Source organism: Oncorhynchus gorbuscha, unplaced genomic scaffold (genome assembly GCF_021184085.1).
Source record: "Oncorhynchus gorbuscha isolate QuinsamMale2020 ecotype Even-year unplaced genomic scaffold, OgorEven_v1.0 Un_scaffold_781, whole genome shotgun sequence".
NCBI classification, from domain to species: Eukaryota; Metazoa; Chordata; class Actinopteri; order Salmoniformes; family Salmonidae; genus Oncorhynchus; species Oncorhynchus gorbuscha.
This window is the reverse complement of record NW_025745810.1, coordinates 186,625-214,124: the sequence shown is the minus strand read 5'-3', so window position 1 is coordinate 214,124 and position 27,500 is coordinate 186,625. Positions and strand designations below refer to the sequence as shown.

The 27,500-nt window shown below is 44.6% G+C and overlaps 1 protein-coding gene across 1 annotated transcript in view; it reads left to right on the top strand.

The window, feature by feature from the left end:
- Positions 1-26,817, top strand: part of LOC124020246 (IQ motif and SEC7 domain-containing protein 3-like) — a 126,276-nt gene extending 99,459 nt beyond the window's left edge. Inside the window, exons 5-7 of the mRNA XM_046335605.1 lie at positions 997-1,158; positions 21,845-21,967; positions 26,634-26,817. Of these exons, the coding sequence (XP_046191561.1) occupies positions 997-1,158; positions 21,845-21,967; positions 26,634-26,817 (469 nt within the window). The remainder of the gene's footprint in view (positions 1-996; positions 1,159-21,844; positions 21,968-26,633) is intronic.
- The last annotated feature ends 683 nt before the right edge of the window (positions 26,818-27,500 follow it).

The following is a 27,500-nucleotide window of genomic DNA, read 5'->3' as shown; positions in this document are numbered from 1 at the left end:
CACACCAGACTGTCATTACCACCATGTATCACCGCTAGCCTCCACACCAGACTGTCATTACCACCATGTATCACCACTAGCCTCCACACCAGACTGTCATTACCACCATGTTTTACAGATAGCCTCCACACCAGACTGTCATTACCACCATGTTTTACAGCTAGCCTCCATACCAGACTGTCATTACCACCATGTTTTACAGATAGCCTCCACACCAGACTGTCATTACCACCATGTTTTACAGCTAGCCTCCACACCAGACTGTCATTACCACCATGTATCACCGCTAGCCTCCACACCAGACTGTCATTACCACCATGTATCACCACTAGCCTCCACACCAGACTGTCATTACCACCATGTTTTACAGCTAGCCTCCACACCAGACTGTCATCACCACCATGTTTTACAGCTAGCCTCCACACCAGACTGTCATTACCACACTCCCATTAACACCATGTTTTACAGCTAGCCTCCACACCAGACTGTCATTACCACCATGTTTTACAGCTAGCCTCCACACCAGACTGTCATTACCACCATGTTTTACATCTAGCCTCCACACCAGACTGTCATTTCCACCATGTTTTACAGCTAGCCTCCACAGCCTCCACACCAGACTGTCATTACCACCATGTTTTACAGCTAGCCTCCACACCAGACTGTCATTAGCACCATGTTTTACAGCTAGCCTCCACACCAGACTGTCATTACCACCATGTTTTACAGCTAGCCTCCACACCAGACTGTCATCACCACCATGTTTTACAGCTAGCCTCCACACCAGACTGTCATCACCAGACTGTTTTGATCTTCATAGTCTTGGTGATTTTGGAACTTGTTTAGCAAGCAGGGGTCTCACGTATAACAATCTCCTCCAGCCTCTTCCCTCACCCCCCTTCTCTCTCTTCCCCCTTCCTCTCTCTGTATGATATTAACCCAAATAAAGAGGATTTTAATATCTAATTTCTCCTCCTCTTTATTCTTCTCTGTCAGTAACCCTGATAAGGGTCTCCAGTTCCTGATCTCACGAGGTTTCATCCCGGACACGCCCATAGGTGTGGCTCACTTCCTGCTTCAGAGGAAGGGCCTGAGCAGGCAGATGATTGGAGAGTTCCTGGGAAACAGCAAGAAGCCCTTCAACAGAGACGTCCTAGAGTGAGTAACTGGTAGTCTCCTTCTTAATAATAGTACTGGACTGAAGAGCATTGTCTAGGTACAGTAGGCTCATTACGACCCCCCCCCAAGATAAACCCTATTGGAGCAGTGGTTAGTGAGTGGAGACCTCCCCCAAGATAAACCCTATTGGAGCAGTGGTTAGTGAGTGGAGACCTCCCCCAAGATAAACCCTATTGGAGCAGTGGTTAGTGAATGGAGACCTCCCCCAAGATAAACCCTATTGGAGCAGTGGTTAGTGAATGGAGACCTCCCCCCCAAGATAAACCCTATTGGAGCAGTGGTTAGTGATTGGAGACCTCCCCCCCAAGATGAACCCTATTGGACCAGTGGTCATCATTCCCATGGTGAATGGCTAGGTTTGCTATGCTATGAAACCACACACTATTACAGAGACTCTGATATTACCGGCCGCAATTTATACGGTGAAACAATGTGTGGCCCAAAAACTCACATCAATACCTTTGTCAGATAGCGCTGTCAAACAAATAATTGATGCTATTGCTAGCAATCAAGAGCAAACAGACTGAACCACTCAAAAACTCCCCAGCTTATGCTCTTCAAATGGATTTTAGCTGTGAGGCCCCGACTTTTGTTCGCTATACATGTCGGGGGGCACAGGGGATGTTCAGTGTGCTGCGTGGATATCTTGACGAAAAACTGATTCCATGGGATCTACTGGTGGGCTTTTGCACAGATGGGGCTCTATCTATGGTGGGACGGCAGGCAGGCCTCTGCACTCTAGTTGTGTCTAGTTGTGTCTCCCTCTCTAGGAATGTGTCTCCCTCTGCCATATGGACGTATTGTATGATACACCGAGAACAACTGGCAGCAAAAGAGCTGAGGACAGAACTCGGAGATATATTGCAGCAGTTCACTTCAATTGGAAGATATATTGAACCAAAATATAAACGCAACATGCAACAATTTCACAGATTTGACTGAGTTACAGTTTATATAAGGAAATCAGTCAATTGAAATATATGAATTAGGCCCTAATCTATGGATTTCATATATGACCAGGCAGGGGCGCAGGCATGGTGGACCCAATGGGGAGCCAAAGCCCAGCCAATAAGAATGATTTTTCTCCACAAAAGGACTTCATTACAGACAGAATTTACAGGGACGTAAACACATTTATACACAGCATTTGAGAGAAATAAGCTTTTTGTGCATATGAAACATGGGACCATCACTTTACATGTTAAGTTTATATTTTTGTTCAGTGTACATCAAACCATATCACTGGGCGCACACTTGTTCGCAAAACTATGTGGAGATATGGGGATCAGAGAATAGCTATGTTCTATTTCACACAGAGGCTTGATGGTTATCGCGGGGGAGAGTTGGAAATATGTTTTGCATTGAGAAAGGACTTGACTTTCCTGTCTCCTTGCCAATGTAACAGACATACAGTATTTGGGAAACTGAACAAATGGAACAGAAGCATATAGAGGAAATACAAAACATTGTACAGATGAGTGACTGAATCAGTGTCACGCCCTGACCATAGAGAGCTGTTTACTCTCTATGTTGGTTGGGTCGGGGTGTGATGTAGGGTGGGTTATCTAGGGGAATTGTATATCTATGTTGGCCTGATATGGTTCTCAATCAGAGGCAGCTGTTTATCGTTGTCTCTGATTGGGGATCATATTTAGGTAGCCATTTTCCCGTTGTGCTTTGTGGGATCTTGTCTAGGTAGAGTTGCCTGTGAGCACTACTCTGAACGTCACGTTTAGTTTGTTTGCTTTATTGTCTTTGTTATTTGAGTTTTCTCTTCCTAAAAAAAAGGATTGAAACATACCATGCTGCATTTTGGTCCACCCCTTATGACGATCGTGACAATCAGTGGATTCAGAGGAAAGAATTATTATTGGAGAGAGAGCCTTTCAAAAGCGAACCATTCCCACTTCCCTCGGCTGTGCATGTTTCTAACAGAACACAGCATCAGTAAGTGTCCCACACCAGTGATGACTGCTCACCAACCAATGCTTGGAAGAGCACTTTGGGACATCGTTCCCAAACCTTTTGACTGTGATCCTGGCTCAGTTGACATGCCAGTAAGTGAAATCGAACAGCTGATCGAGCTGTAATGTGACTGAATGCTACAGACAACGTATTCACAGATCACTACAGAGGAGTTCTGGTTCCTGGCTCAATGGGAACACCCTGCTGTCTGCCTCAGGGCATTACAACTCAATGTACCCTTCGCCAGCTCATATCTGTGTGAAGCTGGATTCAGTGCTTTTGTCTTCATTCAAACCAAATATCGATCCAGGTTGGATGTGACAGCAGAGATGAGGTGTGCTCTGTCGACCACGCCTCCTGACTTTGAGAAGCTCCGATGCAACATACATTAAGCCAGACCCATCTCATTAGTGTTGGTGAGATAAGAGACATTATGTCAGACTAATTTGACTGTCATAGACCCACATTAAATGCAAGTGATGGTGAGTTGGGAAGACAATCAGAAATACTGTTGGCATGTTTTTCAGTTGACTGCCAAAGCCGCAAATAAGAAAGTAAACATTGGCTGCTAATAAAACATTTTGGTCGTGAGAGTTTTGAGATATAAAACATGGGGTGTTACACTGTCCCTGTTTGCAGTTGACTACACAGTGTCGTGTCTTTGGCTATGCCGGATTATGTGATATGACATGCTATTCTATAAAATAATTTCTCTGTAATTAATATCACCTGATTGAGCTAATAATGTAAATGTAATTAACTAGAGTCGGGCACCACAAAATAATATTTATAGAGCTGTTATCTTCCGAATAAACTCGTAAAGACCTACTAGTATTTTACATCCATAGCAGTCAACATTAATCTTCATCTTACTCCAGTCTCATCTGAAAGTTGTAAATTCTTGCAAGAACCCTGGCTAACAATTTGAATCAGCAATATAAATTAGGTATTTAGTAAATAAATACTTAAACCCAACTAATCACACTGAATTCACATACACACAATTAATTATAACTTAAAACGTTCCTAGCGGGCGGAACAGGTATGACAACTTGTTACACAAAGGAAAAGGGCCTGGGTTGAGTGAAAGAGCGGGACTGAGGAACAAAGGGAAAAAGCTGTGCTATTGTAAATACAGTATCTTATGCACTCTAAATTACCGCCCATTTGGAAAAGGAAAATGCAATAAATATTTACTCTGAGCTGCTCTTCAGTAGGTTGGTGGTAGATGGAAGGCCGTGTTGCCAAACCGAGTCCTTTGAAGAATGTCTCTGGTTGTCAATTGGATGCGTTGTAGTAACGCTGATGTGTGATAGATGGGATACTGTCTGTTCCTTCCGAACCTGCGTTTGCAGCTGCGGTCGCTAACTCAACAGCTAGGAGGTATCACTTCTGTAGTGAATAAGAGTTCAAAAGTTCATACCATTCGCAACCAAAGCTCATGCTGATGTTGGCTTCGTTCTGTAGTTATTATCTGAACCATTCTGACATAGGACCGTCGCCCTCATATCCTCGGAACAGGAAGTTATGTTGTCGTCAAGGGCTTATATAGGAAGGGAGAGGAGGGTGTGTTTGAAAAGTTGTATAGCCCTTGTCCCTTCACAGGGGAGGGCCACTGATTGAGCAGACCTATCTTATGAAAACTAAAATCACATATCATCCCATCACAAATAATTTCATATTCAAATATTTAAATTGAACAACAATTCCATGTGAATCCAATAACTCTGATGTGTAGACTTTCCACTGTAGAGTTTATGTCATCGTATCATTGATGAGTTTATGTCATCATATCATTGATGACAACCGAACTGACATCATATTCATTAAGTACCACCGCATATGTTCAATTGTTCGGATTACCAGAATATAGTTAATTTCCCCCCACCTTCTGATGTTCCCAGAATCTCTATGTTAACCAAGGGTTTTGCAAATGTAACCTTAGTAGGGTAGAGAGAGGAAAAGGGGGAAGAGGTATTTATGACTGTCATAAACCAACCCCTCAGGCCAACGTCATGACAACAGGTATTGTAACAGTCATAGTGAGAGAGGTTAACACATAGACAGTTGACTACACTGGTATTTTAACAGTCATAGTGAGAGAGGTTAACATATAGACAGTTGACTACACTGGTATTTTAACAGTCATAGTGAGAGAGGTTAGCATATAGACAGTTGACTACACTGGTATTGTAACAGTCATAGTGAAAGAGGTTAGCATATAGACAGTTGACTACACTGGTATTGTAACAGTCATAGTGAGAGAGGTTAGCATATAGACAGTTGACTACACTGGTATTGTAACAGTCATAGTGAAAGAGGTTAGCATATAGACAGTTGACTACACTGGTATTGTAACAGTCATAGTGAGAGAGGTTAGCATATAGACAGTTGACTACACTGGTATTGTAACAGTCATAGTGAAAGAGGTTAGCATATAGACAGTTGACTACACTGGTATTGTAACAGTCATAGTGAGAGAGGTTAGCATATAGACAGTTGACTACACTGGTATTGTAACAGTCATAGTGAAAGAGGTTAGCATATAGACAGTTGACTACACTGTTATTGTAACAGTCATAGTGAGAGAGGTTAGCATATAGACAGTTGACTACACTGTTATTGTAACAGTCATACTGAGAGAGGTTAACACATAGACAGTTGACTACACTGGTATTGTAACAGTCATAGTGAGAGAGGTTAACACATAGACAGTTGACTACACTGGTATTGTAACAGTCATAGTGAGAGAGGTTAGCATATAGACAGTTGACTACACTGGTATTGTAACAGTCATAGTGAGAGAGATTAGCATATAGACAGTTGACTACACTGGTATTGTAACAGTCATAGTGAAAGAGGTTAGCATATAGACAGTTGACTACACTGGTATTGTAACAGTCATAGTGAGAGAGGTTAGCATATAGACAGTTGACTACACTGGTATTGTAACAGTCATAGTGAAAGAGGTTAGCATATAGACAGTTGACTACACTGGTATTGTAACAGTCATAGTGAGAGAGGTTAGCATATAGACAGTTGACTACACTGGTATTGTAACAGTCATAGTGAGAGAGGTTAGCATATAGACAGTTGACTACACTGGTATTGTAACAGTCATAGTGAGAGAGATTAGCATATAGACAGTTGACTACACTGGTATTGTAACAGTCATAGTGAGAGAGATTAGCATATAGACAGTTGACTACACTGGTATTGTAACAGTCATAGTGAAAGAGGTTAGCATATAGACAGTTGACTACACTGGTATTGTAACAGTCATAGTGAGAGAGGTTAGCATATAGACAGTTGACTACACTGGTATTGTAACAGTCATAGTGAAAGAGGTTAGCATATAGACAGTTGACTACACTGGTATTTTAACAGTCATAGTGAGAGAGGTTAGCATATAGACAGTTGACTACACTGGTATTGTAACAGTCATAGTGAGAGAGGTTAGCATATAGACATTTGACTACACTGGTATTGTAACAGTCATAGTGAAAGAGGTTAGCATATAGACAGTTGACTACACTGGTATTGTAACAGTCATAGTGAAAGAGGTTAGCATATAGACAGTTGACTACACTGGTATTGTAACAGTCATAGTGAGAGAGGTTAGCATATAGACAGTTGACTACACTGGTATTGTAACAGTCATAGTGAAAGAGGTTAGCATATAGACAGTTGACTACACTGGTATTGTAACAGTCATAGTGAGAGAGGTTAGCATATAGACAGTTGACTACACTGGTATTGTAACAGTCATAGTGAGAGAGATTAGCATATAGACAGTTGACTACACTGGTATTGTAACAGTCATAGTGAAAGAGGTTAGCATATAGACAGTTGACTACACTGTTATTGTAACAGTCATAGTGAGAGAGGTTAGCATATAGACAGTTGACTACACTGGTATTGTAACAGTCATAGTGAGAGAGGTTAGCATATAGACAGTTGACTACACTGGTATTGTAACAGTCATAGTGAAAGAGGTTAGCATATAGACAGTTGACTACACTGTTATTGTAACAGTCATAGTGAGAGAGGTTAGCATATAGACAGTTGACTACACTGGTATTTTAACAGTCATAGTGAGAGAGGTTAGCATATAGACAGTTGACTACACTGGTATTGTAACAGTCATAGTGAAAGAGGTTAGCATATAGACAGTTGACTACACTGGTATTGTAACAGTCATAGTGAGAGAGGTTAGCATATAATAATAATAATAATATAATAATAATATATGCCATTTAGCAGACGCTTTTATCCAAAGCCACTTACAGTCATGCGTGCATACATTCTACATATGGGTGGTCCCGGGGATCGAACCCACTACCCTGGCGTTACAAGCGCCATGCTCTACCAACTGAGCTACAGAAGGACAGTTGACTACACTGGTATTGTAACAGTCATAGTGAGAGAGGTTAGCATATAGACAGTTGACTACACTGGTATTGTAACAGTCATAGTGAAAGAGGTTAGCATATAGACAGTTGACTACACTGGTATTGTAACAGTCATAGTGAAAGAGGTTAGCATATAGACAGTTGACTACACTGGTATTGTAACAGTCATAGTGAGAGAGGTTAGCATATAGACAGTTGACTACACTGGTATTGTAACAGTCATAGTGAAAGAGGTTAGCATATAGACAGTTGACTACACTGGTATTGTAACAGTCATAGTGAGAGAGGTTAGCATATAGACAGTTGACTACACTGGTATTGTAACAGTCATAGTGAGAGAGATTAGCATATAGACAGTTGACTACACTGGTATTGTAACAGTCATAGTGAAAGAGGTTAGCATATAGACAGTTGACTACACTGTTATTGTAACAGTCATAGTGAGAGAGGTTAGCATATAGACACTGGTATTTTAACAGTCATAGTGAGAGAGGTTAGCATATAGACAGTTGACTACACTGGTATTGTAACAGTCATAGTGAGAGAGGTTAGCATATAGACAGTTGACTACACTGGTATTGTAACAGTCATAGTGAGAGAGGTTAGCATATAGACAGTTGACTACACTGGTATTGTAACAGTCATAGTGAGAGAGGTTAGCATATAGACAGTTGACTACACTGGTATTGTAACAGTCATAGTGAGAGAGGTTAGCATATAGACAGTTGACTACACTGGTATTGTAACAGTCATAGTGAAAGAGGTTAGCATATAGACAGTTGACTACACTGTTATTGTAACAGTCATAGTGAGAGAGGTTAGCATATAGACAGTTGACTACACTGGTATTGTAACAGTCATAGTGAAAGAGGTTAGCATATAGACAGTTGACTACACTGGTATTGTAACAGTCATAGTGAGAGAGGTTAGCATATAGACAGTTGACTACACTGGTATTGTAACAGTCATAGTGAGAGAGATTAGCATATAGACAGTTGACTACACTGGTATTGTAACAGTCATAGTGAGAGAGGTTAGCATATAGACAGTTGACTACACTGGTATTGTAACAGTCATAGTGAGAGAGGTTAGCATATAGACAGTTGACTACACTGGTATTGTAACAGTCATAGTGAGAGAGGTTAGCATATAGACAGTTGACTACACTGGTATTTTAACAGTCATAGTGAGAGAGGTTAGCATATAGACAGTTGACTACACTGGTATTTTAACAGTCATAGTGAGAGAGGTTAGCATATAGACAGTTGACTACACTGGTATTGTAACAGTCATAGTGAGAGAGGTTAGCATATAGACAGTTGACTACACTGGTATTTTAACAGTCATAGTGAGAGAGGTTAGCATATAGACAGTTGACTACACTGGTATTGTAACAGTCATAGTGAGAGAGGTTAACACAGACAAAGGGAGTATTAACAATATGACCATAGCCTCGAGACAATCTGACAATCCTCCTGAGCTGTCATGTGATGTTCTGCTATAATTCTCCTGGATGCCTTTCACTCATATGACTGTGTGGGAGAAAAGAGGATGCTAGCGCCACTCTGTCTGTCTGTGTGTGTGTGTGTTTCTCAGTGTCTGTGACGCTGCTAGCTCAATCTTTTAATTAAATCTACACCAACAGCCAAGCTCAAATATACCCAGTCTCAACCCTGAAGTGATGCGTTATAATTTAGGGGTGTGTATATGTGTATATATGTGTGAGTCTGTCTGCCTGCCTGCTTGCCTGCCTGCCTGCTTGTCTGTTGGTTCTGTGTGCATGTCTGTGTGAGTGATACTTTTCACAGTAAAGGCATCATATAAAAACAGCAACAAACAGTATAATGGTAGCCTACAAAGACCACCCCAAGGCCAGTCAGAGATAGTGGATACTGACAGATATGGGACAATCTACAAATGCGGTAGCTTTTGGGCAGGGCATTTTAGAAAAACTCTAATTCATTTCTCCAGACCAATGTTTCATTAAGAGTGCAGATTACAGTGACAGATGAAGTTCTTAACAGCTGATCATTGGGCGACTGCTCTTAGTGCTGTGACAGGCTACATTCTATTGTGAAACTCCATCACAGTTCCAACTTAGATAAAGAACCCTATTGCACCAGGAGAAGCTGATGCTGCATGCATTCTATCACACACACACACACACACACAGAGCCAATTAACTTAATTAAGATGAGGACCCAAAGCAGTTCAAAGCCTTTTGTTTCTTAGGAGGACACATGCACACACACACACACACACACACACACACACACACACACACACACACACACACACACACACACACACACACACACACACACACACACACACACACACACACACACACACACACACACACACACACACACACACACACACACACACACACACACACACGTCCTGAAATCTCTCTGAAATGCAGCTCTATTTCTCTCTTTGTCTCTGTTCCTTTATTCATTGGTCTTTCTCTCTGCAAGCATGCAGCCTGCCTTTCTCCTTTAACCTCAATCATTATCCACCCCCTCTCTATCTTTCTTTCTCTTTCCCTCTCTCTCTCTATCTTACTTTCTCTTTCCCTCTCTCTCTATCTTTCTTTCTCTTTCTCTCTCTCTCTCTCTCTCTATCTTTCTTTCTCTATCTCTCTATCTTTCTTTCTCTTTCTCTCTCTCTCTATCTTTCTTTCTCTTTCCCTATCTCTCTATCTTTCTTTCTCTTTCTCTCTCTCTCTATCTTTCTTTCTCTTTCCCTCTCTCTCTCTCTTTCTTTCTCTTTCTCTCTCTCTCTATCTTTCTTTCTCTTTCCCTCTCTCTCTCTCTTTCTTTCTCTTTCCCTCTCTCTCTCTCTTTCTTTCTCTTTCCCTCTCTCTCTCTCTTTCTTTCTCTTTCCCTCTCTCTGTCTCTCTCTCTCTCTCTCTCTCTCTCTCTATCTTTCTTTCTCTTTCCCTCTCTCTCTCTCTCTCTCTCTCTCTCTCTTTCTCTTTCCCTCTCTCTCTCTCTTTCTTTCTCTTTCCCTCTCTCTCTCTCTCTCTCTCTCTCTCTCTCTCTCTATCTTTCTTTCTCTTTCCCTCTCTCTCTCTCTCTCTCTCTTTCTTTCTCTTTCCCTCTCTCTCTCTCTTTCTTTCTCTTTCCCTCTCTCTGTCTCTCTCTCTCTCTCTCTCTCTCTCTATCTTTCTTTCTCTTTCCCTCTCTCTCTCTCTCTCTCTCTTTCTTTCTCTTTCCCTCTCTCTCTCTCTTTCTTTCTCTTTCCCTCTCTCTCTCTCTCTCTCTCTCTCTCTCTATCTTTCTTTCTCTTTCCCTCTCTCTCTCTCTCTCTATCTTTCTTTCTCTTTCCCTCTCTCTCTCTCTCTCTCTCTCTCTTTCTTTCTCTTTCCCTCTCTCTCTCTCTTTCTTTCTCTTTCCCTCTCTCTCTCTATCTTTCTTTCTCTTTCCCTCTCTCTCTCTCTTTCTTTCTCTTTCTCTCTCTCTCTATCTTTCTTTCTCTTTCCCTCTCTCTCTCTCTTTCTTTCTCTTTCCCTCTCTCTCTATCTTTCTTTCTCTTTCCCTCTCTCTATCTTTCTTTCTCTTTCCCTCTCTCTCTCTCTTTCTTTCTCTTTCTCTCTCTCTCTATCTTTCTTTCTCTTTCCCTCTCTCTCTCTCTTTCTTTCTCTTTCCCTCTCTCTCTATCTTTCTTTCTCTTTCCCTCTCTCTCTCTCTTTCTTTCTCTTTCCCTCTCTCTCTATCTTTCTTTCTCTTTCCCTCTCTCTCTATCTTTCTTTCTCTTTCCCTCTCTCTATCTTTCTTTCTCTTTCCCTCTCTCTCTATCTTTCTTTCTCTTTCCCTCTCTCTCTATCTTTCTTTCTCTTTCTCTCTCTCTCTCTCTCTCTTTCTTTCTCTTTCCCTCTCTCTCTCTCTCTCTATCTTTCTTTCTCTTTCCCTCTCTCTCTCTCTTTCTTTCTCTTTCCCTCTCTCTCTCTCTCTCTCTCTCTCTATCTTTCTTTCTCTTTCCCTCTCTCTCTCTCTCTCTATCTTTCTTTCTCTTTCCCTCTCTCTCTCTCTTTCTTTCTCTTTCTCTCTCTCTCTATCTTTCTTTCTCTTTCCCTCTCTCTCTCTCTTTCTTTCTCTTTCCCTCTCTCTCTCTCTCTCTCTATCTTTCTTTCTCTTTCCCTCTCTCTCTCTATCTTTCTTTCTCTTTCCCTCTCTCTCTCTCTTTCTTTCTCTTTCTCTCTCTCTCTCTCTTTCTTTCTCTTTCCCTCTCTCTCTCTCTTTCTTTCTCTTTCCCTCTCTCTCTATCTTTCTTTCTCTTTCCCTCTCTCTCTATCTTTCTTTCTCTTTCCCTCTCTCTATCTTTCTTTCTCTTTCCCTCTCTCTCTCTATCTTTCTTTCTCTTTCCCTCTCTCTCTCTCTTTCTTTCTCTTTCTCTCTCTCTCTATCTTTCTTTCTCTTTCCCTCTCTCTCTCTCTTTCTTTCTCTTTCTCTCTCTCTCTCTCTCTCTATCTTTCTTTCTCTTTCCCTCTCTCTCTCTCTCTCTCTCTCTATCTTTCTTTCTCTTTCCCTCTCTCTCTCTCTTTCTTTCTCTTTCTCTCTCTCTCTCTCTTTCTTTCTCTTTCCCTCTCTCTCTCTCTTTCTTTCTCTTTCCCTCTCTCTCTATCTTTCTTTCTCTTTCCCTCTCTCTCTATCTTTCTTTCTCTTTCCCTCTCTCTATCTTTCTTTCTCTTTCCCTCTCTCTCTATCTTTCTTTCTCTTTCCCTCTCTCTCTATCTTTCTTTCTCTTTCTCTCTCTCTCTATCTTTCTTTCTCTTTCCCTCTCTCTCTATCTTTCTTTCTCTTTCTCTCTCTCTCTATCTTTCTTTCTCTTTCCCTCTCTCTCTATCTTTCTTTCTCTTTCCCTCTCTATCTTTCTTTCTCTTTCTCTCTCTCTCTCTTTCTCTTTCTCTCTCTCTCTATCTTTCTTTCTCTTTCCCTCTCTCTCTATCTTTCTTTCTCTTTCCCTCTCTCTCTTTCTTTCTTTCTCTTTCCCTCTCCCTCTATCTTGTTTCCCTCTTTCTCTCCCTGTCTCTCTTTAAAGTCAACATGTTCTATTTTGTCAAAGTGTTGACCTGATCCTCAAACCACTGAACAATGTGTTATCTAAGGGTACGACCCCACTAGTCCAGGACCCTTAACTCCTCTAAGGGTACGACCCCACTAGTCCAGGACCCTTAACTCCTCTAAGGGTACGACCCCACTAGTCCAGGACCCTTAACTCCTCTAAGGGTACGACCCCACTAGTCCAGGACCCTTAACTCCTCTAAGGGTACGACCCCACTAGTCCAGGACCCTTAACTCCTCTAAGGGTACGACCCCACTAGTCCAGGACCCTTAACTCCTCTAAGGGTACGACCCCACTAGTCCAGGACCCTTAACTCCTCTAAGGGTACGACCCCACTAGTCCAGGACCCTTAACTCCTCTAAGGGTACGACCCCACTAGTCCAGGACCCTTAACTCCTCTAAGGGTACGACCCCACTAGTCCAGGACCCTTAACTCCTCTAAGGGTACGACCCCACTAGTCCAGGACCCTTAACTCCTCTAAGGGTACGACCCTCCTCTAAGGGTACGACCCCACTAGTCCAGGACCCTTAACTCCTCTAAGGGTACGACCCCACTAGTCCAGGACCCTTAACTCCTCTAAGGGTACGACCCCACTAGTCCAGGACCCTTAACTCCTCTAAGGGTACGACCCCACTAGTCCAGGACCCTTAACTCCTCTAAGGGTACGACCCCACTAGTCCAGGACCCTTAACTCCTCTAAGGGTACGACCCCACTAGTCCAGGACCCTTAACTCCTCTAAGGGTACGACCCCACTAGTCCATGACCCTTAACTCCTCTAAGGGTACGACCCCACTAGTCCAGGACCCTTAACTCCTCTAAGGGTACGACCCCACTAGTCCAGGACCCTTAACTCCTCTAAGGGTACGACCCCACTAGTCCAGGACCCTTAACTCCTCTAAGGGTACGACCCCACTAGTCCAGGACCCTTAACTCCTCTAAGGGTACGACCCCACTAGTCCAGGACCCTTAACTCCTCTAAGGGTACGACCCCACTAGTCCAGGACCCTTAACTCCTCTAAGGGTACGACCCCACTAGTCCAGGACCCTTAACTCTTCTAAGGGTACGACCCCACTAGTCCAGGACCCTTAACTCCTCTAAGGGTACGAACCCACTAGTCCAGGACCCTTAACTCCTCTAAGGGTACGACCCCACTAGTCCAGGACCCTTAACTCCTCTAAGGGTACGACCCCACTAGTCCAGGACCCTACACTCTCCATTAACATTTGAAGTACACCAGTAGGATATACAGTACTCATTCCAAGGTTTTTATTTATTTTTACTATTTTCTACAGTGAAGACATCAACACTAGGAAATAACACATATGGAATGATGTAGTAACCAATCAAGTGTTAAACCAATCAAAATATATTTTACATTTGAGATTCTGCAAAGTAGCCTCCCTTTGCCTTGATGACAGCTTTGCACACTCTTGGCATTCTCTCATGTAGTCAAGGGAGAGTAATGGGGATCAGGTTTTAATGTGAAAATCAGTCATGGGGATAACATGGGTATGTCTGGGGTGGGGGTTGTGTGTGCGTGTGTGTGTGCGTGTGTGTGTGTTTGTCTCTGTGTGTGTCTGTGTGTGTGTGTGTCAGAGAGAAACAGAGAGAAACAGAGAGAGAATGTGTGCACCTTCATGGGTACATGTGTGGGTGTGAGCAGGAGTGAGTGTGTGTATGTGAGCTTTCACACGTGTCCTCCACCCTTTCACCCCCACGCACACACACACACACACTCACACAGACACACACAGAGACAAACACACACACACACACATAGAAAGACACACAAAGACACACAAAGACACACAAAGACACACAAAGACACACACACACACACACACACACACACACACACACACACACACACACACACACACACACACACACACACACACACACACACACACACACACACACACACACACACACACACACACACACACACACACACACACACACAAAGACACAAACACACACACAGATAGACACAGACAGGGACACACACACACTCACACCAGTCTACCCCGCAACCTGTTTATAGCAGAGAAATGAACTCTACTTTCTGCTTGTCATCTCCTAATCAGGTGGAAGAGAACACGCCTGGCTCTGTCTTGCAGGGAGCCAATCAATATATGTGTTTGGTCTGTGGAAGTGGTCTGCAACCCCTGATACTTTGTAAACACTTCACTACATGTGGCAGGTAATTTCTCCTGACAAATATGCTAATCAAGGGAGGTCATCAAAATGTGTGTGTTTGTTTGTGTGTGTGCGTGTGTTTGTATGTAAATGCTGAGTTCCCGCCAGGTCCCGGTCCAGAGGTGGGCCAGATGCTGAGTTCCCACCAGGTCCCGGTCCAGAGGTGGGCCAGATGCTGAGTTCCCACCAGGTCCCGGTCCAGAGGTGCGCCAAATGCTGAGTTCCTGCCAGGTCCCAGTCCAGAGGTGGGCCAGATGCTGAGTTCCCACCAGGTCCCCGGTCCAGAGCTGGGCCAGATTCTGAGTTCCCACCAGGTCCCGGTCCAGAGGTGGGCCAGATGCTGAGTTCCCACCAGGTCCCGGTCCAGAGGTGGGCCAGATTCTGAGTTCCCACCAGGTCCCAGTCCAGATGTGGGCCAGATTCTGAGTTCCCACCAGGTCCCAGTCCAGAGGACCTTGGAACATTTCATGAATCTTGGACCAAGAAAATCTATTCAAAGTAATATATTCTACTGTTTCAAAACAGTGGAGCTGGATATCTACTACACTAGAGGGTCTCTACTACACTAGAGGGTCTCTACTACACTAAAGGGTCTCTACTACACTAAAAATCTACTACACTAGAGGGTCTCAACTACACTAGAGGGTCTCTACTACACTAGAGGGTCTCTACTACACTAGAGGGTCTCAACTACACTAGAGGGTCTCTACTACACTAGAGGGTCTCTACTACACTAGAGGGTCTCTACTACACTAGAGGGTCTCCACTACACTAGAGGGTCTCTACTACACTCGAGGGTCTCTACTTCACTAGTTATCTGCTACGCTGGAGAGTCTCTACTACACTGGAGAGTCTCTACTACACTAGAGGGTCTCCTTCTCGAGGGTCTCTACTACCTCTAGTGTAGTGGAGACCCTCTAGTGTAGTAGATATTTGGTGTCGTGTGGACCCTCCAGTGTAGTAGACACCCTCTAGTGTCGTAGAGATCCACCCCCCCCCCTTTAAGACTTAGATGCACTATTGTAAAGTGACTGTTCCACTGGATGTCATAAGGTGAATGCACCAATTTGTAAGTCGCTCTGGATAAGAGCGTCTGCTAAATGACTTAAATGTAATGCTAATGTCTACTACACTAGAGGGTCTCTACTTCACTAGTTATCTACTACACTAGAGGGTCTCTACTTCACTAGTTATCTACTACACTAGAGAGTCTCTACTACACTAGAGGGCCTTACTACACTAGAGGGTCACTACTACACTAGAGGGTCTCTACTACACTAGAGGGTCTCTACTACACTAGAGGGCCTTACTACACTAGAGGGTGTCTACTACACTAGAGGGTCTCTACTACACTAGAGGGTCTCTACTACACTAGAGGGTCTCTACTACACTAGAGGGTCTCTACTACACTAGAAGGTGTCTACTACACTAGAGGGTCTCTACTACACTATATATCTACTACACTAGAGAGTCTCTACTACACTAGAGGGCCTTACTACACTAGAGGGTCACTACTACACTAGAGGGTCTCTACTACACTAGAGGGTCTCTACTACACTAGAGGGCCTTACTACACTAGAGGGTGTCTACTACACTAGAGGGTCTCTACTACACTAGAGGGTCTCTACTACACTAGAGGGTCTCTACTACACTAGAGGGTCTCTACTACACTAGAAGGTGTCTACTACACTAGAGGGTCTCTACTACACTATATATCTACTACACTAGAGGGTCTCTACTACACTAGAGGGTCTCTACTACACTAGATATCTACTACACTAGAGGGTCTCTACTACACTAGAAGGTGTCTACTACACTAGAGGGTCTCTACTACACTATATATCTACTACACTAGAGGGTCTCTACTACACTAGAGGGTCTCTACTACACTAGAGGGTCTCTACTACACTAGAAGGTGTCTACTACACTAGAGAGTCTCTACTACACTAGAGGGTGTCTACTACACTAGAGGGTCTCTACTGCACTATATATCTACTACACTAGAGGGTCTCTACTACACTAGAGGGTCTTTACTACACTAGAGGGTCTCTACTACACTAGAGGGTCTCTACTACACTAGAGGGTCTCCACTACACTATAGGGTCTCTACTACACTAGAGGGTCTCTACTACACTAGAAGTGTACTACCTCCAAGTCTCCGACCACTACCTTGTATCCTTTTCCCTCTCGCTCTCATCCAACACTTCCCACACTGCCCCTACTCGGATGGTATCGCGCCGTCCCAACCTTCGCTCTCTCTCCCCCGCTACTCTCTCCTCTTCCATCCTATCATCTCTTCCCTCTGCTCAAACCTTCTCCAACCTATCTCCTGATTCTGCCTCCTCAACCCTCCTCTCCTCCCTTTCTGCATCCTTTGACTCTCTATGTCCCCTATCTTCCAGGCCGGCTCGGTCCTCCCCTCCCGCTCCGTGGCTTGACGACTCAATGCGAGCTCACAGAACAGGGCTCCGGAAGGCCGAGCGGAAATGGAGGAAAACTCGCCTCCCTGCGGACCTGGCATCCTTTCACTCCCTCCTCTCTACATTTTCCTCCTCTGTCTCTGCTGCTAAAGCCACTTTCTACCACTCTAAATTCCAAGCATCTGCCTCTAACCCTAGGAAGCTCTTTGCCACATTCTCCTCCCTCCTGAATCCTCCTCCCCCTCCCCCCCCTCCTCCCTCTCTGCAGATGACTTCGTCAACCATTTTGAAAAGAAGATCGACGACATCCGATCCTCGTTTGCTAAGTCAAACAACACCGCTGGTTCTGCTCACACTGCCCTACCCTGTGCTCTGACCTCTTTCTCCCCTCTCTCTCCAGATGAAATCTCGCGTCTTGTGACGGCCGGCCGCCCAACAACCTGCCCGCTCGACCCTATCCCCTCCTCTCTTCTCCAGACCATTTCCGGAGACCTTCTCCCTTACCTCACCTCGCTCATCAACTTATCCCTGACCGCTGGCTACGTCCCTTCCGTCTTCAAGAGAGCGAGAGTTGCACCCCTTCTGAAAAAACCTACACTCGATCCCTCCGATGTCAACAACTACAGACCAGTATCCCTTCTTTCTTTTCTCTCCAAAACTCTTGAACGTGCCGTCCTTGGTCAGCTCTCCCGCTATCTCTCTCAGAATGACCTTCTTGATCCAAATCAGTCAGGTTTCAAGACTAGTCATTCAACTGAGACTGCTCTTCTCTGTATCACGGAGGCGCTCCGCACCGCTAAAGCTAACTCTCTCTCCTCTGCTCTCATCCTTCTAGACCTATCGGCTGCCTTCGATACTGTGAACCATCAGATCCTCCTCTCCACCCTCTCCGAGTTGGGCATCTCTGGCGCGGCCCACGCTTGGATTGCGTCCTACCTGACAGGTCGCTCCTACCAGGTGGCGTGGCGAGAATCTGTCTCCTCACCACGCGCTCTCACCACTGGTGTCCCCAGGGCTCTGTTCTAGGCCCTCTCCTATTCTCGCTATACACCAAGTCACTTGGCTCTGTCATAACCTCACATGGTCTCTCCTATCATTGCTATGCAGACGACACACAATTAATCTTCTCCTTTCCCCTTCTGATGACCAGGTGGCGAATCGCATCTCTGCATGTCTGGCAGACATATCAGTGTGGATGACGGATCACCACCTCAAGCTGAACTTCGGCAAGACGGAGCTGCTCTTCCTCCCGGGGAAGGACTGCCCGTTCCATGATCTCGCCATCACGGTTGACAACTCCATTGTGTCCTCCTCCCAGAGCGCTAAGAACCTTGGCGTGATCCTGGACAACAAACTGTCGTTCTCAACTAACATCAAGGCGGTGGCCCGTTCCTGTAGGTTCATGCTCTACAACATCCGCAGAGTACGACCCTGCCTCACACAGGAAGCGGCGCAGGTCCTAATCCAGGCACTTGTCATCTCCCGACTGGATTACTGCAACTCGCTGTTGGCTGGGCTCCCTGCCTGTGCCATTAAACCCCTACATCTCATCCAGAACGCCGCAGCCCGACTAGTGTTCAACCTTCCCAAGTTCTCTCACGTCACCCCGCTCCTCCGCTCTCTCCACTGGCTTCCAGTTGAAGCTCGCATCCGCTACAAGACCATGGTGCTTGCCTACGGAGCTGTGAGGGGAACGGCACCTCAGTACCTCCAGGCTCTGATCAGGCCCTACACCCAAATAAGGGCACTGCGTTCATCCACCTCTGGCCTGCTCGCCTCCCTACCACTGAGGAAGTACAGTTCCCGCTCAGCTCAGTCAAAACTGTTCGCTGCTCTGGCTCCCCAATGGTGGAACAAACTCCCTCATGACGCCAGGACAGCGGAGTCAATCACCACCTTCCGGAGACACCTGAAACCCCACCTCTTTAAGGAATACCTAGGATAGGATAAAGTAATCCTTCTCACCCCCTCCCCCCTTAAAATATTTAGATGCACTATTGTAAAGTGGTTGTTCCACTGGATGTCATAAGGTGAATGCACCAATTTGTAAGTCGCTCTGGATAAGAGCGTCTGCTAAATGACTTAAATGTAAATGTAAATGTATGTGTGTGTGTGTGTGTGCGTGAGTGTGTGTTTGTGTGTGTGTGTGTGTGTGAGTGTGTGTGAGTGTTTGTGTGTGTGAGTGCGTGCGTGCGTGCGTGTGTGAGTGTGTGTGAGTGTGTGTGAGTGTTTGTGATTGTTTGTGTGTGTGTGTGAGTGCGTGCGTGTGTGAGTGAGTGTGTGTGAGTGTTTGTGAGTGTTTGTGTGTGTGAGTGCGTGCGTGCGTGCGTGTGTGAGTGTGTGTGTGTGTATGTTCCCGCTAAGATATTCAATATTCTGCTACAGACCACTAGACCACACAGGGTTAATCGAGGACTAAATCTACAATATCTTCAGTTGCCCTGAAGTCTGTGTTAACTGTGTTAACTAACCTCCAGACAAGCTTCAATGCCATACAACTCTCCTTCCGTGGCCTCCAACTGCTCTTAAACGCAGGGGAAACTAAATGCATGCTATTCAACCTATCGCTGCCCGCACCTGCCCGTCCAGCATCACTACTCTGGACGGTTCTGACTTAGTAAACGTGGACAACTACAAATACCTAGGTGTCTGGCTAGACTGTAAACTCTCCTTCCAGACTCACATTAAGCATCTCCAATCCAAAATTAAATCTAGAATTGGCTTCCTATTTCGCAACAAAGCATCCTTCACTCATGCTGCCAAACATACCCTCGTAAAACGGACCATCCTACCGATCTTCGACTTTGGCAATGTCATCTATAAAATAGCCTCCAACACTCTACTCAACAAACTGGATGCAGTCTATCACAGTGCCATCTGTTTTGTCACCAAGGCCCCATATACTACCCACCACTACGACCTGTATGATCTCGTTGGCTGGCCCTCGCTTCATACTCGTCGCCAAACCCACTGGCTCCAGGTCATCTACAAGTCTCTGCTTGGTAAAGCCCCGCCTTATCTCAGCTCACTGGTCACCATAGCAGCACCCACTCATAGCACACGCTCCAGCAGGTATATCTCACTGGTCATCCCCAAAGCCAATTCCTCCTTTGGTCGTCTTTCCTTCCAGTTCTCTGCTGCCAATGACTGGAACGAACTGCAAACATCTCTGAAGTTGGAGACTCTTAACTCCCTCACTAGCTTTAAGCACCAGCTGTCAGAGCAGCTCACAGATCACTGCACCTGTACATAGCCCATCTGTAAACAGCCCATCTATCTACCTACATCATCCCCATACAGTATTTATTTATTTATCTTGCTCCTTTGCACCCCAGTATCTCTACTTGCACATTCATCTTCTGCACATCTACCATTCCAGTGTTTAATTGCTATATTGTAATTACTTCACCACCATGGCCTATTCATTTCCTTATCTTACCTCATTTGCACTCACTGTATATAGACTTTTGTTTTCTTTTGTTCTACTGTATTATTGACTGTATGTTTGTTTATTCCATGTGTAACTCTGTTTTGTTGTATGTGTCAAAATGCTACGCTTTATCTTGGCCAGGTCGCAGTTGCAAATGAGAACTTATTCTCAACTAGCCTACCTGGTTAAATAAAGGTAAAATTTAAAAATTAAAAGTCACTGTCATTGTCCTAGCCCAATTACACTGTAAATACGATGCAATAGGTTATCAAGATAATGTCACGATCACTTACAATTACATGGTTTGACATTGTCTCTCCCAACTTGATAGAACTCATTCTAATACAATCAAATTAGACTATTATCAGATGAGATTTCAAGACAATCATCCTTCGATTCCATCACTCTAGGAAACATGTTCATCCTACCTGAGGAAGTGTCACCCTCAACACACAGTCATCCAACTCTTCAACAAATCCAGGTCACCTTCTCGCTCACTTTGGCGGCCATTGCTTACACAAATCACTAATTCCCATGCATTTATTCTGACTGGCTTGCAAATCTCTTTTATTTAAGCTGATTTAATTTCCTCTGACTAAGCTAGCCCGTCCATTAATGGCTGGATGTTCTGCTCCGAGGGTTTGTGTCCCTGTGCTGGGGAGCGGTGATAGCAGTGTAGCCGAGGCTAGTTGGGCCCTCTCCCTGCTGTCCTTGCACCCATGCATGGATAATACCTGGGTGAAACTGACCCTGAAGTAGACATAGTGAAAGTTGTGGAAGTTGTTCCCCATAGTTCTGAGTCATTTCTGGGTTCACCTCCCCACGACCGCAGGGGCGGCGCAGGGAAAGTGGAAGTGGCGTCTGATGTGAATTCAAACTGGGGTTACAGATTCCTGTAGCAGTAACATCTCTCTCTCTCTCTCTCTCTCCCTCTGTCTCGCCCTATTTCTCTATATCTCACTCCCTTTCTCTACCCTCCTCCTTCCCTCTCTCTTAATGTCTCCCTCTCTCTGTCTCCCTCTCTCTCTCTCGATCTCTCTCTCTCTCTCTCTGTCTCCCTCTCTCTCTCCCTCTCTCCCTCTCTCTCCCTCTCTCTCTCTCTCCATCTCTTTTCCTTCCCCTCTCTCTCCCTCCTTCTCCTCCCTCCTTGTCTTTCTTTCCTGCAGTTGTGTGGTGGATGAGATGGATTTCTCAGGGATGGAGCTGGATGAGGCTCTGAGGAAGTTCCAGGCTCACATCAGAGTCCAGGGAGAGGCCCAGAAGGTGGAGAGACTGATCGAGGCCTTCAGGTGAGCTCCATTATTAAGTCAGTCTGTCTGTCCATCAGTTAGTCAGTCAATCAATGAATCAATCAATCATCGGTGTGTGTGTGTGTGTGTGTGTGTGTGTGTGTGTGTGTGTGTGTGTGTGTGTGTGTGTGTGTGTGTGTGTGTGTGTGTGTGTGTGTGTGTGTGTGTGTGTGTGTGTGTGTGTGTGTGTGTGTGTGTGTGTGTGTGTGTGTGTGTGTGTGTGTGTGTGTGTGTGTGTGTGTGTGTGTGTGTGATATATTGCTTTGTGAATAATCCCAGGAAGAGTAGCCTTGATGTAGTAATGTGTATGTTAATAAACTCAACTCTAAACTCAACTCATCCTGGACGGGTGTTGGTTTAAGGATGACACTTAAAAACAATTCACATCCAGTAGGATGTCAGGCAGTTGTGATTAGATGAGGTCACTACTGGGACAAACAGAGAGACCTTTGTCTCAGGTATAGAAGGCCTAAAAGGCTGCAACGTTCAAGAGAGTTAAGCTCAACATCAGGCGAAGGCACAGCCCTGTAGTGTCTTTGCCCTGTTGTTGTCCATGGGTGGGCAGGACATTGCCAATAGCACTAAGGTCCATGTGTGTCTGAGCCTAAAACACAGCGCTAGGAGTTTTTTTCAGTTCACGTCTCACTTCACCAGTCAACCTAAATCCCATCCAAACTTTCCAGTTTCTACCTAGCCTGGTTATCCAGCCTGAGTGCTGCACACAGCAGTGTTTCACTGCATTCAGACTGGTTAAATCGGGCTAGTTTAAATCCTCTCTCCATTTAGATGGTTGACTCAGCCTTCCGCTTGGCTAGGTGCTCTGAAACAACAGGCAATCTCAACAGACAGGATCAGTACAACTTCCTGGTTTACGAGTCTTAACGGGTATCCCATTTATGCCACAGCAGCGTTGCTCTGCGCTAACCGGTGTCCTTGAATAACCACTCCATTTACCATATGACCAGCTGTCACAGTTGTCAAGGTGCGTTGCCAACGAGAGTGTTGTTGTCCTTGTGAGCGGGCATGGAGACTGACGGATGGCATTTTGTTTTGGGTACGATTGGCGCAGAGTGCGTGCTGCACAGAGAGGGGCGAAATAAAGAGCGAGGGAAGGAAGGAAGGAGGAGAGGTTTATAAATATCCACTGTTGCATAAACACATCTCTCTGGTCTCCGCCTGCCTCCCCTGCTCCTCCAAACAGAGATGGAGAGAGTGAGGAATAGAAAAGAGAGAGGGGGAGAAAAGGATAGAGAACGAGAGGCAAGAGTCTGAGACAGAGAGAAAGATGACGGGAGGGAGGGAGACAGACTTCAAAGAGAGTGAGGGGATAGCGAGAGGCTTAAAGAATGAACGAGAGAGACGGATAGAGGTAAAGGATGACTGTAAACAGAAGGAAAGGCAGGTGGCAGGGAGAGAGCGAGAGGGAGGAAAGGGGGGGAGAGAATGTGTGAAGAAACACAAGTCAGGAGAAAATAAACACCTGGCAGCTACTGTAGCTTGGTGTGTGTCAGCTAATAATGAACCCAACACACTGGCAGTTTCTGAGGCCAGAGAGAGAGAGAGAGAGACACACACACACACACATGAGATTCCCTTCACTGAAATAGAGTAAGGGGAGGGAATATAGGGTTTCTCTTTCTAGGGCTATCTGCTATTTCACTCTTTCTGGTAGAATAGTAAAGAGAAATGTATAGAACTGAGACTTTATTATTAAGAAGAAAAAGCTATTGATTGGCTGCAAAACCTTCCTTAAAGTCTAAGCCCAGTCTCGATGGTACAACTGCAAACCATAGAGTATATGGCTTAAGATAAGGTATTTTTCAGGTAAAAAGTCTAGTCTCCATTAGATGATGCAGAATCAGTGGGGATGAACCCCCAAATGGCAACTCTATTCCTACATAGCTAGTCCACTACCTGTGTGTATTCCTAGCCCACTGAGACGTAGATTCCAATCATGCAGCTCAGTGGTCACATGACTCCGGAGGAAGGCCGGGCCAGCCTACCTGGAAACCATAACCAGAATTAATATGGAATTACACTTTACGCTCCAGTAGAGGCCCTATGGGGTCTCACACACACACACCCGTTGAAATAATAGATTGATTCATTAACAAAGGAAGCTCCCCTGTGGAATCTCACGCAATACTACAGTAAATAAATGTATTCCATAAAAGATTTGAATTGGTTGCCAATGCAGAGGAGAGCATAGCGTGACAATATGGTAGTGTCCTGAATAGCACCCTGTTCCCTATTTAATAGCACCCTGTTCCCTATTTAGTGCACAAATTTTGACCAGGGCCCTCAAAGTAGGGCCCCTATGTTAGGAATAGTGTTCCATTTGGTATGCACGGTATGATGAATACAGTACACCATTATCACTGAGAGAGTATGTCTGCATTGTGACACACTGTAGCTTGCAGTGCAGTCGCCCCACTGGGCACAGACCTCAGTTCAACTTCTAGTTTGGATTTACATTTGATTGAGTTGTCAACTAAAGTGAATTAAACAGGAAATCAACAAAACATGTCATCCTGTCATTGGATTTAGGTTCAAAGTTTGATGAAAAAAAGACAAGGACTTTTTGCAAATACAATCCGTTTTGTTGATTCAACGTCATCTCACATCAAATTTTGTGTGGAAACAACATTGATTCAACCAGTTTTTGCCCATAATGTCATGTAAATGGTAGTCTGGGGAGCTCTGGTTTTCACTGTAGAGGATTCTAAATCAACCTCTTTACTCTATGGACATAGGCTGCTATCTGTTCTAACATGGACAGGCCCTTATGTTTCATCCTCTTACAACGCCCCCAAGCAGATAGAATGGCTGTCCTAGCATAGACACACACACACACACACACACACACACACACACACACACACACACACACACACACACACACACACACACACACACACACACACACACACACACACACACACACACACACACACACACACACCTCTGCCAGTTAGATTGACGAGGGTTGTTTGGTGCGTGGAGCTGCTAGGCCAGCTGTATTTCGCTCTCCTGCCATGCCTCCTCTCAGATCTCAGGGTGTTCTCTGGGACCTCCATCAGCCATGTGTCATCTTTACTGCAGAGGTGCCCAGGCAGGGATATTTCTGCTGTCTAACCCACAGTGCACAGCGTAAATACACTACTGTACTAGTTATGTAGCACTTTGTGACAACTGCTGACAAAACAGGCCTTTTAAAATACATTTTATTAATTGATTTGACTACTGTCGTTCTGTCTGTCTTTCTGTCTGATGGTTGGCCAGGTTCTTTGTGGTGGCTAGGGACATCTTATCTGTATATTCTAGAGAGTAGGGACTTCATCTTATCTGTATATTCTAGGGAGTAGGGACTTCATCTTATCTGTATATTCTAGAGAGTAGGGACTTCATCTTATCTGTATATTCTAGAGAGTAGGGACTTCATCTTATCTGTATATTCTAGGGAGTAGGGACTTCATCTTATCTGTATATTCTAGAGAGTAGGGACTTCATCTTATCTGTATATTCTAGGGAGTAGGGACTTCATCTTATCTGTATATTCTAGAGAGTAGGGACTTCATCTTATCTGTATATTCTAGAGAGTAGGACTTCATCTTATCTGTATATTCTAGGGAGTAGGGACTTCATCTTATCTGTATATTCTAGGAGTAGGGACTTCATCTTATCTGTATATTCTAGGGAGTAGGGACTTCATCTTATCTGTATATTCTAGGGAGTAGGGACTTCATCTTATCTGTATATTCTAGGGAGTAGGGACTTCATCTTATCTGTATATTCTAGGGAGTAGGGACTTCATCTTATCTGTATATTCTAGGGAGTAGGGACTTCATCTTATCTGTATATTCTAGGGACTTCATCTTATCTGTATATTCTAGGGAGTAGGGACTTCATCTTATCTGTATATTCTAGGGAGGGATCTGTATATTCTAGGGAGTAGGGACTTCATCTTATCTGTATATTCTAGGGAGTAGGGACTTCATCTTATCTGTATATTCTAGAGAGTAGGGACTTCATCTTATCTGTATATTCTAGGGAGTAGGGACTTCATCTTATCTGTATATTCTAGGGAGTAGGGACTTCATCTTATCTGTATATTCTAGAGAGTAGGGACTTCATCTTATCTGTATATTCTAGAGAGTAGGGACTTCATCTTATCTGTATATTCTAGGGAGTAGGGACTTCATCTTATCTGTATATTCTAGGGAGTAGGGACTTCATCTTATCTGTATATTCTAGGGAGTAGGGACTTCATCTTATCTGTATATTCTAGAGAGTAGGGACTTCATCGTATCTGTATATTCTAGGGAGTAGGGACTTCATCTTATCTGTATATTCTAGAGAGTAGGGACTTCATCTTATCTGTATATTCTAGAGAGTAGGGACTTCATCTTATCTGTATATTCTAGAGAGTAGGGACTTCATCTTATCTGTATATTCTAGGGAGTAGGGACTTCATCTTATCTGTATATTCTAGGGAGTAGGGACTTCATCTTATCTGTATATTCTAGGGAGTAGGGACTTCATCTTATCTGTATATTCTAGAGAGTAGAGACTTCATCTGTCTCATGGGTTTTACAAATACTAACCCCCTCTCTCCCTCCTGTCCCCCTGTCCCGTCTCCTGTCCCCCTGCCCCCCACCCTCTCCAGTCAGCGGTACTGCATGTGTAACCCGGACGTGGTGCAGCAGTTCCACAACCCCGACACCATCTTCATCCTGGCCTTCGCTATCATCCTCCTCAACACAGACATGTACTCACCCAACATCAAGCCTGACCGCAAGATGATGCTGGAGGACTTCATACGCAACCTCCGAGGTGAGGCAATATTTTAGTAGAGTCTGTTGGAGCGGTAGATGAGAAGGAGGGGGAGGATGGGAGTAGGGGAGGGGAACAGGGTAAGTAATAGTTATTTACTACCTACTTTATACTAGTTAGTTAGTTACTAGTTAGTTAGTAGTTAGTTAGTTACCAGCTAGTTTTTTACTAGTTATTTATTTACTAGTTCATTTGTTCATTTGTTACTTGTTAGTTAGTTACTACTAACACCCTATAACACCCTAAGTGCATATAGCATCTACATAGTGTAGCCTTTCACAGAGGCCACTAAAATCTTGAATCTACAGTGACAGGATATTCAACCTATCATGTCGCCGCAATGATCTGTCTGCGTTTCAAATATCTGTGTAACAAGAGAAGACGGCTAAAGTCCCAATCCATTTTCCCTAACAGTTAACTTACTCTAATTCAAATCCTCTGCGCCCCAAATGGCACCCTGTTCTCTACATAATGCACTACCTTTGACCAGGGCCCAAGGCACCCTATTCCCTAACCAGGGCCCAAGGCACCCTATTCCCTAACCAGGGCCCAAGGCACCCTATTCCCTAAACAGGGCCCAAGGCACCCTATTCCCTAGCCAAGGCCCATGGCACCCTATTCCCTAACCAGGGCCCAAGACACCCTATTCCCTAACCAGGGCCCATGGCACCCTATTCCCTAACCAGGGCCATGGCACCCT